The 15,104-nt window shown below is 39.2% G+C and overlaps 1 protein-coding gene across 1 annotated transcript; it reads right to left on the bottom strand.

Annotated features, from left to right (window-relative positions):
- Positions 1 to 214: 214 nt before the first annotated feature.
- On the bottom strand, positions 215 to 14,569 carry LOC308223378 (nucleolar RNA helicase 2-like). The gene is made up of 15 exons (XM_080622220.1): positions 14,429 to 14,569; positions 13,591 to 13,857; positions 12,895 to 12,970; positions 12,022 to 12,200; positions 10,398 to 10,515; positions 9,289 to 9,474; positions 8,600 to 8,745; positions 7,462 to 7,611; positions 5,530 to 5,691; positions 4,617 to 4,736; positions 3,734 to 3,807; positions 3,362 to 3,521; positions 2,910 to 3,044; positions 1,612 to 1,656; positions 215 to 776 (listed from the first exon to the last, which is right to left on the bottom strand). Exons 1-15 carry the CDS (start codon positions 14,531 to 14,533, stop codon positions 570 to 572), a joined length of 2,130 nt encoding a protein of 709 aa, XP_080478346.1. The 5' UTR covers positions 14,534 to 14,569; the 3' UTR covers positions 215 to 569.
- Between the last annotated feature and the right edge of the window lie 535 nt (positions 14,570 to 15,104).

Genomic DNA, 15,104 nt, shown 5'->3' on the forward strand with positions numbered 1-15,104 from the left:
TAGTGAAAAGTGTCTGTGGCCACGGAGGAGGCTGGAAATAGGTAATCTTTAAGGTCCCTTCCAACCCAAACCAATCTATGAGTCTATATTGTAAAAAAATTATACTGTAACTGTGCTTATTCAAACTATGCTACTCACCTTTACCCAACACACACACACTTTCAAAACCTTCTAACAGAACATGAACTTGTAAAATAGTATTTTATTTTTTTTGGAAAATGTACAGGTTTGACCAGAATTTAAGATCTATATATTATACAGTGAGGCAGACTACAGTTTTGAATGCAACAGCCATATTCTAGAATAAAGATTCAGGTCTTACAGTTGAAATGGAGATACAAGAAAGAAAGGAAACAGTAAGTTTTATTTTCCTTGTGGGCTTTTTTAGGGTGGTCTTTTTTTTTTTTTTTTTTTTTAATTGAACAGCATCTTGGTTATGACTGAAGTAGTAGTGAGAAAAAAAACTGAATGACAGATTTTTCCAAGTGGTACAAACACACAGGAACAGCCTATTTTAATTTAATATAAAATACTGCAGTCCCATTTGTATCAGTTCTAGATTGTTGAAATTAACGATCAAATGCTCTGTCGAAACTTCGCTTCTGGCCTCTGCTTCTGAATCTGTTTCTACCAGAGCCACCCCGCCGCCCACTTCTGGAGCTTGAGAAGCTTCGGCCATTTCCTCCACTTCCTCCTCCTCCTCGCTGTGATTCTACTAACTCAGGTAATTCAGTCGCCACGCACAAACGCCATTGTTTCGAATCTTCCCATTTTGCCTATTGAAATAAAGTCAGACATAGCAAGTTAAAATGTAGGAAGGCAAATACAGGGTATTATTATTAAATTTGCTCAATTGAAAAGGTAAAAATGTGAGCTAATACAGGGGATTCCAGTTTCTAACTAAAGTGGTCAATGCTGTTTTCAAAATTTTAAGCTTAAGAGCTACAGCTGTCTGAGTATGCCTGAGATACTAAAGAACAGAACTTAAACCCACCTCAGAGCTTTACAGAGCAACCTCATCAGTAAACTCCCCACCCTTCATTTATTAAGAATATCACTATAATTATAACTGAACACAAACCCACACCGTGCCCTGAATTCCCTTCTAATCCAGAACCAAACATTGCTTTTGGAGTCAATGAATGCTAGGGCATATGCATGTAGAGATACACTAAGGGAGAAATACATGAAGGAAAGTCTGGATGAAGGAATTTTGGCATGGGAATACTAATTCTGCCAAGCAAAAACCTGGAATTCACTTTTATTGTGGAGAGAATTCTAGGTGAAAAGAGGGGGAGACAGGGAATAGAAAAAAAAGAGGATTTTATAGTGTAACAAAACTTGCTGCCTACAAAGATTAATCCAGCAGCAGTAACAAGGGGTGGATTTGTTCACACCACCACACACTTCCCAGTGCAAAAGTTTCAAGCAACAGATTTTTGGGGACAAGGGAACTCTTTACGAGAGGAACTCTATATGCTTATTCCATTTTTCAATTCCTTCAAAGCTACCCCTTTTGCTGCTACGAAAGGCAGCACACAGGTTGCTTAATGTCTTCCGGCCAGCTAGTTTTATCTACAGTCTGCTGTAAACAAATTTCAATGAATGTACCTCTATCTCCTTTTGGTCTGTTGCAGGAATATCAAAGCACACACCCTAAAAAGAAAGGGTAATTTTAATGGATACAAGTCCAGCCTTTTAATTGACTGAAAACAAACCAAATGAAACAAAAAGAAAATAAAAATCTACAAACAAACAAACAAGACAAAAAAAAAAAAACCACTCCACAACCCAGAGCCTACAAATCTGTGTACTGGAACAGTTTTATATTTCAAAGTGCTTTTTAATAGAAACTTAATTTATTTAAGAATCTCTGAACACTGAGAAATATTGCATCAGTATTTCTCAAAACACCTCTACTTCCTTAAACTTTTCTTCAGATATACACCTTTTTCTTCTCTCTGCATAGCTAATACTTCAAATTCATATTTTCTTCCTTTTTAACAATAAGGTTATAACCATTTCCCATCCTAAATTGTGGTCTCCTGGCTTCTCCATTGCCCATTTTGTAAATTCCTTCAAACCAGAAGTTTTAATCTATAGTAGGAAACTATACACCCAGTAAACCGAATATTTAGGTTCAGACTAAAAATTTGAAATTAATACTACTCGAATGATTAAATACAATACATAATTCACACTTTAAAATGCTATTCTTTGTCTGAATAAGAAATCTGGATATAAAGAATTACAAATCTGAAGTAAGCAAAGCCATTCTTAGTGTTCCATGTATCAAATACAGAACATGCTGTGACTAAACACACAGAGTAAATGGATGAAGCAAATCAGCAATAATGCCTAACAACTCTCAAAAGCAGGAAATACGAATTCCTTGTTCTCTGTGTCACCACAAATAATCCTGGACTGTATGATCACACATTTTCATGTTTCTGAAAATGCATACAAATTCTGAGACACTAAGAGTGAAGTTAAGCACTTTTGTTTAAAATAACCACCCCTCAGTCAGCTTTGCTACAATTGTTGCAACATAGTTAAATATGCAACTCAAAAAGTAACTTTCTGATCTTTCAGTTTCAGGTAACAGAATTACAAGGGACATGCACTATCAAAACTGACCTAAGAAACCCTGTTCTAAGAAACCTGTGTTCTCTCACTAAAGCAGTTAGCACAGTTCATACCTTTTACCTGTTGGGCTATCATTCTACTACCTCTTTAGCACATCAGTAGAGCAGAGCCTTAAACCCCTTAGATACCCAAGCCTAATAAAACAGACTGAGGCCCACCCTTCTACCAGTCATGTCCTTATCAACAAAGCATGGTACAGGGGAAATTCTTGAGAAAAGGCTACAGCCAGACGAGCTCAGTAGCAGACATACAAAAAACCTTACCATTTTTCCCTTGAGGAAACACATTCTGTTCACCTTCCTATCAACATCGTCACCCAATAGTTCTCGCAGTTTTCGCCAAGCATAGCTCATATTGTTTATTTCTTCTGAACAGCTTAGTATCATTGTAACAAATCCCTAAAAAATAAAAAATGGGGCATGCTCCATTAAGTCAGAGGAAAATGCTTCAGCACATCTATCAGACACAAGAAACCTGCTAATTTACAGTACATTAACTAACTTTTCAAGTAGATACCGTTACAGGAGAGTAAGTTTATTTATAGCCACTATATTCTTGCTTTTAACTATACTAGTAGTTACTAGTGGCTTAAGTACAGCGCTCATAAATAAAATCATGACGAGACATAATTATTTAAACAACATAGAGGCATGTTTTTTCTGTGTGAGAGGTTTTTTTCCAGATTTCAGACAAATGTTAAGCCATACACCCTTACCGCATCTGAGTTCAGCAGAGAGCGCTGTTCAATGGAAGTAGCACCTGAAATATGAGCTAGAGCTGCAGCTAGAGCATTAACTGGTCCCTTTTCTTCTATTAGAAACCGAGCAGATTCTTTGAAATACTCAATAGCAGTTTGAGGAACAGAATCCAGACACCTAAGAAAGAAAAAAAAAAGACAAAGAAAAAAATATATACACACACATACACTAGTATTTACTAGGCTCTGGAACAGAAGAAAAAACAGCAGTCCAAGATTTTAAGAGTGATCAGTTCAAAGAGTTCAGAGAGATAGTAAAGAGCAACCCAAACAGCCCTTCTGAACTAAGAAGGCAGTAAGACATGACAGGGCTTGAGTCACAGAACACACCTGATGGCATCTTTGCTGGAAGCCTTTATTATATCAGTTGCAGTAGGAACACCAACACGCTTGAATGTAATGCCCTGAAATTTAAAAAGCAAAATACAGATGAAACTTGCAGACCATAAAAAATTCAGTTCTAAAGAAACAGTACTGGACTCCAATGAAACAAGCACTTAAACCTATCACTTCTGTTCTTCTTTTCAACATGTAACTCCCACTTTTGCTAGTGAAAATTAGAAGATTAAGTTTACAGGGAAATGGGTAATGCTTAAACGTCTTTTGTTTGCACCAGGTCAGTTTAAATGATGCAGTGACCTTAAACTGAAATAAATAGAGACCATTTGGGCAGATTACAGGTGAGAGGGGGGTGAGATAGAAGGGAGGGAGAGAAGTCTATAAATTCTAAATTATTCATTTTAGTCTGGTTTATATGTATTTAAGTACAAGTTACACAGCCTAAGTCTGAGTTTTCTGTGTACCGAGACAAAAACATCTCATCCCAACTGAATACCTAATTGGCAAGAAAAAGTACTATATGGAAAAGCGCACAAGGTGCACAAACTATCGTAACAGTTCTTAGTAAAGCTATATGTATGCAAATCACTGATCAAACAAACAGTAAGACAGGGTGAACACTGAAATCCTGCTGGCTTTCTCTCATTGCCACAGATACATTCTTACTGGCATTTGTTGAAAAAGTGGGCATAAAAATCTGCAGCACATTCCCTGGTCCACAACTGACCATGTTACCTTAACTCTGCCAGGTAACTGAACCTCAACCAGCTGCTATAAAGAATATGCTGTATTCTGTAACTGAAGTATTGAACAAAACATGAAGATTTTACATGCTACATTACATCTGAGTGCTCAGAAGAGAACTATACTTTACCGCTTTCTGTTCCACATATCTTAACTGATGTTCTTCCTTTCGCTGATAAAAACAGATACAGATCCCAGTCCGTCCTGCTCGACCTGTGCGTCCAGAGCGATGGATATAGGACTCCACATCCTTCAAAATGAATAGCCTTATGACTTATCTATTTTATTGTAGTTTAATCAATTAATTGTATTCACATAACTTAGTAGACGCTATTACAGATCAGCCTGAACAATACACAGTAACTGCATCAGAGAATGAAATAAAGAAACACTGTTTCACTAAAGTCAAATTAACAAGCTTTTCTATAGCCCTCTAAAAATCACAATTTGAAAGCCAAAACCATGAGCATGAGTCAAACATGGATAAACTAAGTCTTGTTTTGGCATCACCACAGAGACTATGAAGGAAAAAAAAAAAACCCTACACCAAACCATTTTGAGTGTGTATACCTCCATAACAATCCCACTCACCCTCCTGCACATCAATTTGATTATGGTTATTGAGATATTAACAGCAAATTCACTAAAAAACTACCTTGTTTCTTTTAAACCCTGACTTCAGCCAATGTTCTCACTGTTGGGGTCCCCTCCTCATCTATGTCCCTACTTAGTGAATTGTTCTTGCAAGACAGTCTTTATTTACTTCCCACTGCTTCCAGACTTGCAATCACCACACATGGCGCTGAAGGGAGAGGCTTTGAACAGCCTCAGAAAGGTACTTCAAGGAGACCATTTTTAAATATACTAGGCACTGATGCACTCTGAAAAAAAATCCCCTAAGAAACTTCTGTATACCAGGACATTTCTTACCCTTACATGCAATGATAAACTCTGTGTGGTGAATACCATCACCTGAGTGCATATACTACTTTAAAAGAAGACTACAAATTATTACAAAAGCATGCAGTGTATCCATATCCTACCTTTGGTGGTGAGCTTTGTACAACCAGGTCAACTTCAGGGATATCTAAGCCACGGGCAGCTACATTGGTTGCAACCAGAACTTTAAATGTACCATTTCTAAAACCTTTCAGTGTGATCTCTCTTTGCTTCTGAGGAATGTCACCATGCAATGACTGGCAATCCTGAAAAAACAGTATTATTATAGGACTGTACTAAAATCCAAGGCAGTGCTCCATTTTATGGTCAGTTTTGGGTACAATACCTGTTATTTGATAGATACTGTATGGCAAGATACAGAAGAACTGAATAGAGTTTATATTTTAGGTGTCTTACAATATTTACTCAGTACTTCTTATTCATATACTTCAAAGACCTTTAACAAAGGTAGGAAAAAAGAATCGTAACATCTGTCTTATCTCCACCTCTAATTACTGTGACATATGAAAACAACTATGCCCTAACTTGCCATCCACACAATCTCTGCAAAGCTTAGCTGTTTCAAAATAGCCATCAACAATTATCTCAGACCTTCTTAGTACTATTTAGACATCTTTTCCAAAAGTGTTGATTCTTAATCCCCCTTAATATATTAATTTCCCTACTATCAATTAAAGGATTAAAATACAAGTGGTCATGGAAAAAAAAAAAGTAACACCTCCAAAAACCCCAAACTCACAACTACTACAGCTTCCAAGACAATTTCATTTTAATCCAAACATTCTGAAAGTCCTATATCACAGCACTAACAAGTATGTAGACCAAACATCCAAAAATCGGTTTCTCCTCCACTTGACATTTCACAATTTGCCTGCAGATGACTACCATGTTTTCCACATGTAAACAGAGAATTACTTGAAAAAATACTAACTCAATGCTAGGGTCAGCACAGAATTCAAAAAGTATTTTCCAGGTTTGGACTAATGTCAGCTGCTAAATGGAATAGCCATATTTCTATTACTGCGTATTAATATGCTAAAAGAGAAACATCAAAATAATTTCCTTTTCTTATGTGCCAAGAACTGAGTTCTACACTACCTGTGCAAGACTTGATAACCTAACACCATCAGTAACAGAATAAGACTCCACACTCAGGTTTAGCTGCTACTGAGGTCATCCAGGAGTACAGGAGAAACATTCGTGAACACAGTTGTAGCAGATGAAAAAGCTCCTCCTTTCCCTGGGAACATAATGCTATACTGTTTTCTAGACATAACTCATCTCAACAAAAGTACATCCAGAAAAAAATAGTTGCTGTGACACCACCACCAAAACCAAGCATGCAGTGCTTGAGTGTCGCTACACATCATAAACATTGCATCACCTCACCAGTGAGTTATTTTCCACCAGTGCGTTATTTTCCACCAGTGCCATTCCACGAATCTCAGGAATACACTAGAGGTTGTTCACAAGAGATGGCAGGTTGAATTCTTGCTGTGTATGCATCTTTAAACTCTTCGTAACAGCTAATAAACATCTTAATACAACCTATGTTATATATACAACCTCTGCTCTAAACCCTAATCTGTCCCCCTGACAACACTAGTTAATGTCAGTGTCACAGCTCAGTAACCGCTATTCCAGTACCATCACCTGTTATCCTAGTAGTTCTCTAAGTCTACCACCACTTTTTAATCCAAAACAGTCCTCTCTACATAAAATCCACAACTGCTTCACTTAATGTCAGTGAGAACTTTTCCTGTAAGAAAAAAATCCCAGTATCTGTTAGCACAGCCTAGTCCTGAAGACTGTAAAAAGTAAAACTTTCAACCAGTTTGTTTGGGGTTTTTAAAAGGTTCTTTTTGGCAGTTTTGAAACTACCTGACCACCTGCAAAAGCCTGCCTTACCCACTCTAGAAACCTCTCTTTAAAGCTTACTCAGCATAGGTCCAGTATCAACATAGGGTTCATGCATCTCTGGCAGGTTTTGTTACTTAATACAGATGATAAAATACCTGTTTGATCGAAGCATTCAGAGCCAGTTCATTTGCCTCTTTTTTGGTCTCACAAAAGACGATGGTCCTCCCGTAGCTGCCACTGTAGACCTGAATGACATCTCCAATAACAGCAGCTCTCTGAGACCAGTGACACTCTATTGCCAAATGCTACAGAAAAGAATTCCAGTGTTTAGTTTACATAAAAACACAAGATTCTTTTTTTAATACATTTGAACCTGTAAAATTCAGAAATACTAAAGAGTTATACAGTTTCCCAATGGGCAAAAAATGCTAACTCATGTTACTGGAACATGCAAAGTCCATAAGATTCTTATGTCCACCAGAATTAGTCTAACATTAAGCAACATAATTACAGTAAGAGATAAAAAAAATAAAGACAACAGCCTGCAAATCACTTTTTTTAAGCAACGAAAAGAAAACAGGAAATATTATTCCATTTCTCTGGAGAACAGTCAAGGTGCAAGATTTTGCCACAGTTCTATCAACTAAAGCTTTATGTCAGATGAAGCTAAACAAATAAATGCAGTGCATTAAAAGCTTTTTCTCAAGCACAAGATGAACGTTCTTTCAATCCCACTGACACAATTACATGTCCTGTTTATCTGTCAAAGTAACCGCTAAGCAAGACTTAAGCAGAAACAATTATCAAGTAAAGATAACTAATTCAGGCTTCTAGCATTTATGTATTGTATTCCTTGTTATAGTATTTACTGCACAGCAAAGGCCTAGTGAGGTGAGATACCACGGAAGTTTGAAAAAAATCTCCTATATACAGAACAGCAGGAGTTGACTGTGAAGTCCCTGGCACTTTAAAAGAGCCAGGCTGATGTTAATGTGTGCCTTTGGCTTCCAACTTGTATAAATTCAGATACCACTTTTCTCTGAAAACCAACAATACTGGTAACTGAATCCTCTCTCTGAGATGTCTATATGATTATCAGATTCTGTGAGAAGAAGACAGATCCTAAATCAAGAACCAGCTGGACTAGCTATAAAATGCCATCTGCTTAAAAATAATTCTCAAACCAGCTTTCAACATCATTCCAACAATGTACTTTAGGATGGGATTACCATTTGTAGCACAAAGAAAAAGGGAGAAGGTCTGAAAACATTTCACATTAGATAGATTACTCACTTCTACTGTTGTAGCAGCCTTTTGAGTTCTTTTCCCAATAAGGTCAATCTGTTCATATCTAGACTTCATGTATTTCTTAGCCACATCATACACCCAATGTGGGCAAGTTGCAGAGAACAGCAGTGTCTGGGGATTGTCTTCAGAATCTTAAAACACAGAACAAAGTTTCACAAACTTCCTATGCTTCGTATTACAGAAGTATACAAGTTTTTTTCATGGGTTATTATTAGGTTAAGTATCAGTGTATATAAAATAAAGAAGGCAATTCTTCTTTTTAAATGTATGCATTACCAACATCTGGAGAAAAAAAAAATTCTCTAGAAAGTATTTCCAAGATAAGGAAAAAAGTTACTATGACCAAAAACCCAGTCTATTTTCAAGCGGTGAAAAGGGTAAAAAGCTTCTAATTCCTTTTAAATGGAAGAAGTCCAAGTACAACTTTATGGATAAGTGTCAATGAAAGTTAAAATTCACTATCTAGGGATCCATATATAATCTTTGCAAAGGTCTTAATGAAAGATTACCACTTTCACAACATTTCATCATGTAGTGCGTCCACAGTACATTTCCTATGATATACAGTATTCAGTCATTTCTTAACAAAGACACCTTCAGAAAAACATAACTGAATTTTAGCAGACTAAATTATTACTAACATTTCCTACTATTTGTTTAACTATTGAGATTACCCTTCTTGTATGCAACACGTAAAATGTCTTCCACTTGCTCAGCAAATCCCATGTCCAGCATCTGGTCAACTTCATCAAGTACAACATGTTTCACCTTGGTAAGGTCCAGCTTGCCATTCTGAAGATGGTCTTTGATTCGCCCAGGTGTACCAACCAAAATGTCAATGCCACTTCTCATGAGATCAACTGATAAACAGGAAAGAGCAGAAGAGGAGTTAGCAGTGAAAACAGGGAGCTCTCTCTACATTAGAAACACATGCTATCTAAGTAATAACAAAACAGCTTCTTGAACCACTCATAAGTACTCTCCTTACAAATGCAAGAAAGAACAAATGATGAACAGCAGGAGAAAATTTGTGGGAGAGAAGAAACAAGAACAAACTGGTAAGGTAGAAGCTGTACTGCTCTTTCTGAAGAAAGATTTCCCATCTCCCATTCCTCCCCCTGTGATTTAAATAAAATGGCAAACAAAGAGCTTGCTTCTTTTAACATACTTTGGAAATAATTAGCTCTTCCCAAATTGTCTACCTTAACTGGAAACTTTAAAAACACAAAAAACAAAACCAAACCACCCCACTCTATGTATTTCACTATCCACATTACCTAAATCACACCCTTGCCTGAAGTTCTGCATGGAAAAACAACCCTAATGTCTCAAGATGCATTACAATGAAAGATCTTGATTCTCATTCCTGCTCTCATCTGCCTTGTTTACAACCATAACCATCAAGACAGTAAATTATGCTGTCACAATAAAGAATTTCTTCTCCACTTTATAAATCCTCCAGATATCCTGTATTACAGCTCTAAGACTAAGTATTTTTTAAAGAAAAAAAGTGCTTAATAAGAGCCTAAACCCAAATATTGTGTATACACACAGCATAATCTTTTCCAGTTTAATTTAAAGTACATGAGTATACAAGGAACACAAGAATGTAATTGAGAGCTATTATTATTTCTCACAGTAAGAAGAGCTAGTCTGATCTACTGCATTTCCCCAAGAATACCAGTTCTTAAGTTAAAAAATGCATGTTCGAAAGGACTCAACTGCATTTCTCAAATATTTCAGTAAATCAACATTTTAATTATTACGGGTAAGTGTCACTTACTTTGTCCATTGTATGGAGTTCCTCCATAAAAACAAGCTACTGTTAGCTTTTTTGTAATGTCCTTGAAATCTTTGGCAACCTGGTTTGCCAACTCTCTTGTTGGGCAAAGAACTAGTACCTAGACAGAATGCAAACAGATGTTCTCTTACCATGGCTTTTGCAAGAAACCAAGAGACTGCTAATCATCAGTTTAGGTCTGACCATTTACATAATGGAAGAAAAAAAAAAAAATCTGGTTTAAATAGTTATCTAAGGAAAGATTAGAGAAACACACTGCCTAAGTCTCTTGTAACGTCATTAATCTCCTTCACATACTCATTTAGGACAGGCAGACTTCTTTTTAAATTAGACAGGAACTTAAATTTTATTCAACTTTAGTTCTTAAACAGATCAGCTACAGGTTTGCTTCTACATAATCATACGCTGTTTGAGTATAAGACTAAAGGATCTGGGTAATAAGTTTTTTACACATGTTCAGTAATGCTTCACAGTCTTGCAAGAAGGTGTAAGAAACATAAACTGTCTCAGCTTCTCTACGATTCAGGGAAACGTATGTTCAGTCTGCCAAGCTGGTGTTCAGCACGGCTCTGGAGCCTGTGCTGATATTCCTATAGAAATAACCAAGGAACCATCCTCACTTCCAATATACAGGCTTCACCACAGATGTTTTAACTAATTTAGTTTAACATGTGATTGTAGTACTGCTCTAAAACCCAGCTTCAGTGGCTTGACAAATAGAATCTTAAAATCCTTATCCTGTTACTTCTTTCGACTTTGAAACCTGTGACAAAAGAAAGAAAGCAGAAGCTTTCTATGGTCTAGTGAGGCCTGAAAACTGTTTTATTTAAAGACCTGCGACTCCCTCAAAGAAAGCTTTCCCTTCTCTGCCAAGATTGTGCTAAAATCTAGAGTCAGCATTCTGTCAGACAGCCAACATGATGGGCAGATGCAAACAGAACAACTAGGACTAGCTTTGGAATGAGTTTCAGTTAGGCTATGAGATGTGTGACAAGATGAAATACACCTACAAAATATTTCCACTATTGAAGATACGATAAGCTTTAGCCTCTCTGGTTTTGGAAGGCATCATAAGAATTTGGTGAAAAAAAAACCACAGTTGGTAATCCTAACAGAATGTAGACAGCTCATAATAATCTGCATTCTCTGGAGCAGAAGCTTCCATATCTGGTGCTGGTCCTAGTGAAAACTAAGTCCTCTCACTATCCACATGTTTAAACAAAGTGGATAGCTTTTATGAACCAGAAAAAGTCACTAATCCATTACTAATCTGGGAGAAAAACAAGCATCCAGCAACCACTGGACCAGAATAGGTAAGGCGATTGAACAAAATCGAATAGGGACATGTTGAAAACTTGTAGGTTCAGTCTCCTTGTAAGCAGAAAAAGGAATTGACAAGTGGATAGAGCTATTGTACTCTTTACTCTTGACCAGATAAGAGGCAACACATGATGCAGGCACACCTCAAGGAACGCAGCTTTCAAATAATCTTTAATGTAGATTGTCCTATATATTCACAAACTTTAAGAACTTTTCCAGTGGGTTAAAAATCTGAATCACTTGGACATAAGACAAAGCAAAATTAGCATTCTAACTAAGCAGTTACCTTTGGTGAACGGCCTCTTCTTCTTTCCTGTGAGTCTCCCTGAAGCTTTTCAATTAAGGGAATAGCAAAAGAGAATGTTTTCCCTGTTCCAGTTCGTGCTTGAGCAATTACGTCTTTGCCAGAATATACTGGGTTGAAGGTCTTCACTTGTACAGGAAACAGGTAGGTCACTCCTCGAGCTGTGACAATTTCAACAGACTTCCTTAATACAATAATTTTACAAGTGTTCTGTCATGCTCTTCAGAGAAAGTTATCCCAAGCAGAACTTCCATCAACTCTAAAGTAAATCAGGACTATATCATCACCTCCACTGACTTCCTGAATCACAGAGGTCATCTGTAAAATGGACAGTCCAGAGGCACTCTTTATTCTCCTACTTCATACCACTAGGCATAGTGCTAGCTAGGACAGATGAAGTTACTAACCTTTAATGAAAGCCTTTACGTACTGTGGCTTTATTTATGTAATACTCCCCACCTATCTACAAAAATCACTTCCTTTCAAATCAAAACATGTGAAAAGCACTTCTGTTCATCTCTTAATTCATACTAAGTCATGCACTGTCAAAGATTCTAAACTTTTTCCTTTACTCACACTGAAATAACTTTTAATTGAAAAATTTTTGCACACAATAATTTTTTTTTGATCTTGCGTCACTCAAAATTCTACTGAAAAGGCTGAATCAGGCAGTATCACAAACAGAAAAGTCTGTTCAAAACATCTTTAGAGTAGGCAATCGATATGCCTTCTGTAGAGCTGTGCTTGCATAAACACAAGCAGAGCACATCTCAAAGCTCATTGATTAAGTTGAGCATAAAAACACATGACAAAGATAATTTACTTTCTGTGGTGACATTATGCCAAGATATTTACCTTGAAGAAGCTGCACAGTCCCTTTGGAAATAGAAAAATTGGAGAAAGCACCCTCTTTCTGTTCTTCAGTCATCTCCTGTAGATAAAAAAATATAAAACAGATAACATTCCCTGTGAATATCATATGACCATTAGAAAATCCAAGGTAATGGCACAGACACTGCCATCATACCAAGGGTCAAATTTTCAGTGACACTGTCACAGCTGCAGCTGAAAAGCTTTCTGTTTTACTTACTATCATATTTCAAAGTTAAACAAAAGTGATCTGTAATTTAAGACTGTTTTGTACCTAACGGCATATCACCGTAAATGCAAAACACCCAAATTAAAACTCTGAAAACTCTTAATTAAATTTTAAGATAATTACCAATGGCGTAACAGAATATGCAAGAATCAGGCTTGATATCCAGCCTATTTCCTACTTCCCAAATAATACATGACAGTGATTTACAGACACAGCAATTGACCCCCAGAAGAATAACATTACAAGGTAAAGCAAACATACCCACTATTACCTGGTAATGGATCACTTCCATATAAGTTTTAACAGCACAGTGATTAAAATGCTGAGCATGAGAAAAGAATGCTAACCCTGGAAGCCACAGATGCTTTGAGAAACATCAATTGTAACAGCAGACAACGGCAAAAGGCTGCAGAACATACAGGTATAAAAACTAAATCAATCAGTAGTTTTACCTGCTCTGGCTCACTGTCACCATCACCACTTGATGTTTCACTTGAATTACTGTGCCGTTTTTTGTGGCTGGATTTACTGTTCAAGGAAGATAATTTCGCATTCTCTGGGCTTTCTTCTCTCACATGACCGTTTTGTTTCACTCCACTCCTTGATTTCTTGAGTTTAGGGGGATCAATGTCATCCTCCGACTGCTCACTTTCATCCGTCTGAGTCTTTCTTCTCCGAGATTTGTCATGGCGCTTAGATTTCTTCTCTTTTTTATCCTTCTGGCAAGGCACAGAGCAACACGGCGGTAAATGAAAACACATGCGCATGATCCAAGAGACACGAAACAGAAAAGACGTTGCAACAGAGTTAAAACTAAAAGTCGATGCTCGAGTTATGGATGGAGTAAGGCTCGCATAAGGCAACAGATCGCTTTCTGCCGCGACGCAGGTGCCACCAGGAGGCATTTTACAGACCACGAGACACCCTGGCCTCTTCCCCGCGCAAGAGTCCACTCGAAAGCGTTCCCCGGGCCGCTGCGCGACGAGGACGGCCACACGCCTGTTCCAGCACACCCACCATCCCCGGCGGGGCGGTGCCGACACGAGGCGAGGGCCACGGCCCAGCACCACAGGCCGTGCAGCCCTCCCAGGAAACCCCGCCGCGCACATGGCCGCCCCGCCGGCCGGCCCGGCGTGCACCGCTGGTGCACCGCGCAGACCCGCCCCGGCCCGCGCCACTACGGGAACGCTATCGAGGCAAGACCCGCAGGACACGAGCCCCAGCATGCAGGCGAGGCGGTGTGGCCAGGCCGTACCCGACAGCGGAAGGCCTCGAAACCCTCCCCGGTACCTTGCGCCGCCGGCGGCTGCTCTCTATGGTTGACTCGCTCTCCATGGGGCACTCGGGATCCGACTCGGTCCCGCTGCTGGCGCTAAACCGGGCAGCTTCAGGCATCTCCGCTCGCCGGCAGCCGCGCCGCGCCACGCTGCCGTCGCCGACCGCCGTGTGACAGAAAGAGAACCCACCCACTAGCCCCGGCAACCCGGGGTAGGGCCACGCCGATCAACCGCAGCCCGGCAGCCAATAGCCTGCCGCCCCCGACGCCAGACTACAACGCCCAGCATGCCTCGGGGCTTCCCCCTCTCCTGGACTTCAAGATCCATCATGCCCTGTGCCCTCGAGGCGGCGGAACTGGTGGAGAGTCCGCGTCTTCGGCGTGAGGTGACCGCCACGGCGTGCAGGGTCCGGCGGCATGGGCATCGCCCAGCGGGTTTTCACCAGGACTCGCGTTATGCTGAGTTCCCGATACGCGTGTAAGCTCCTGGGAGGAGTTTTATTAAGGAAGCGGAAAAGCTGCGAGCAGGTTGTGGCAGCGTGTGGGGCTGAAGGAGAAGAGCTGCTGGAGAACGGGGAAGACAATGGTACAGGTGTGACTGAGATCGGGCGAGAGAGAGCTCTGCGGGGCTCGGCTCTGCTCGGCACCGCCCCAGCAGCACCAGCGCAGTTTCTTCCACTTAACAGCCAG

The sequence above is a fragment of the Psittacula echo genome (assembly GCF_963264785.1).
Source record: "Psittacula echo genome assembly, chromosome: 6".
NCBI classification, from domain to species: domain Eukaryota; kingdom Metazoa; phylum Chordata; class Aves; order Psittaciformes; family Psittacidae; genus Psittacula; species Psittacula echo.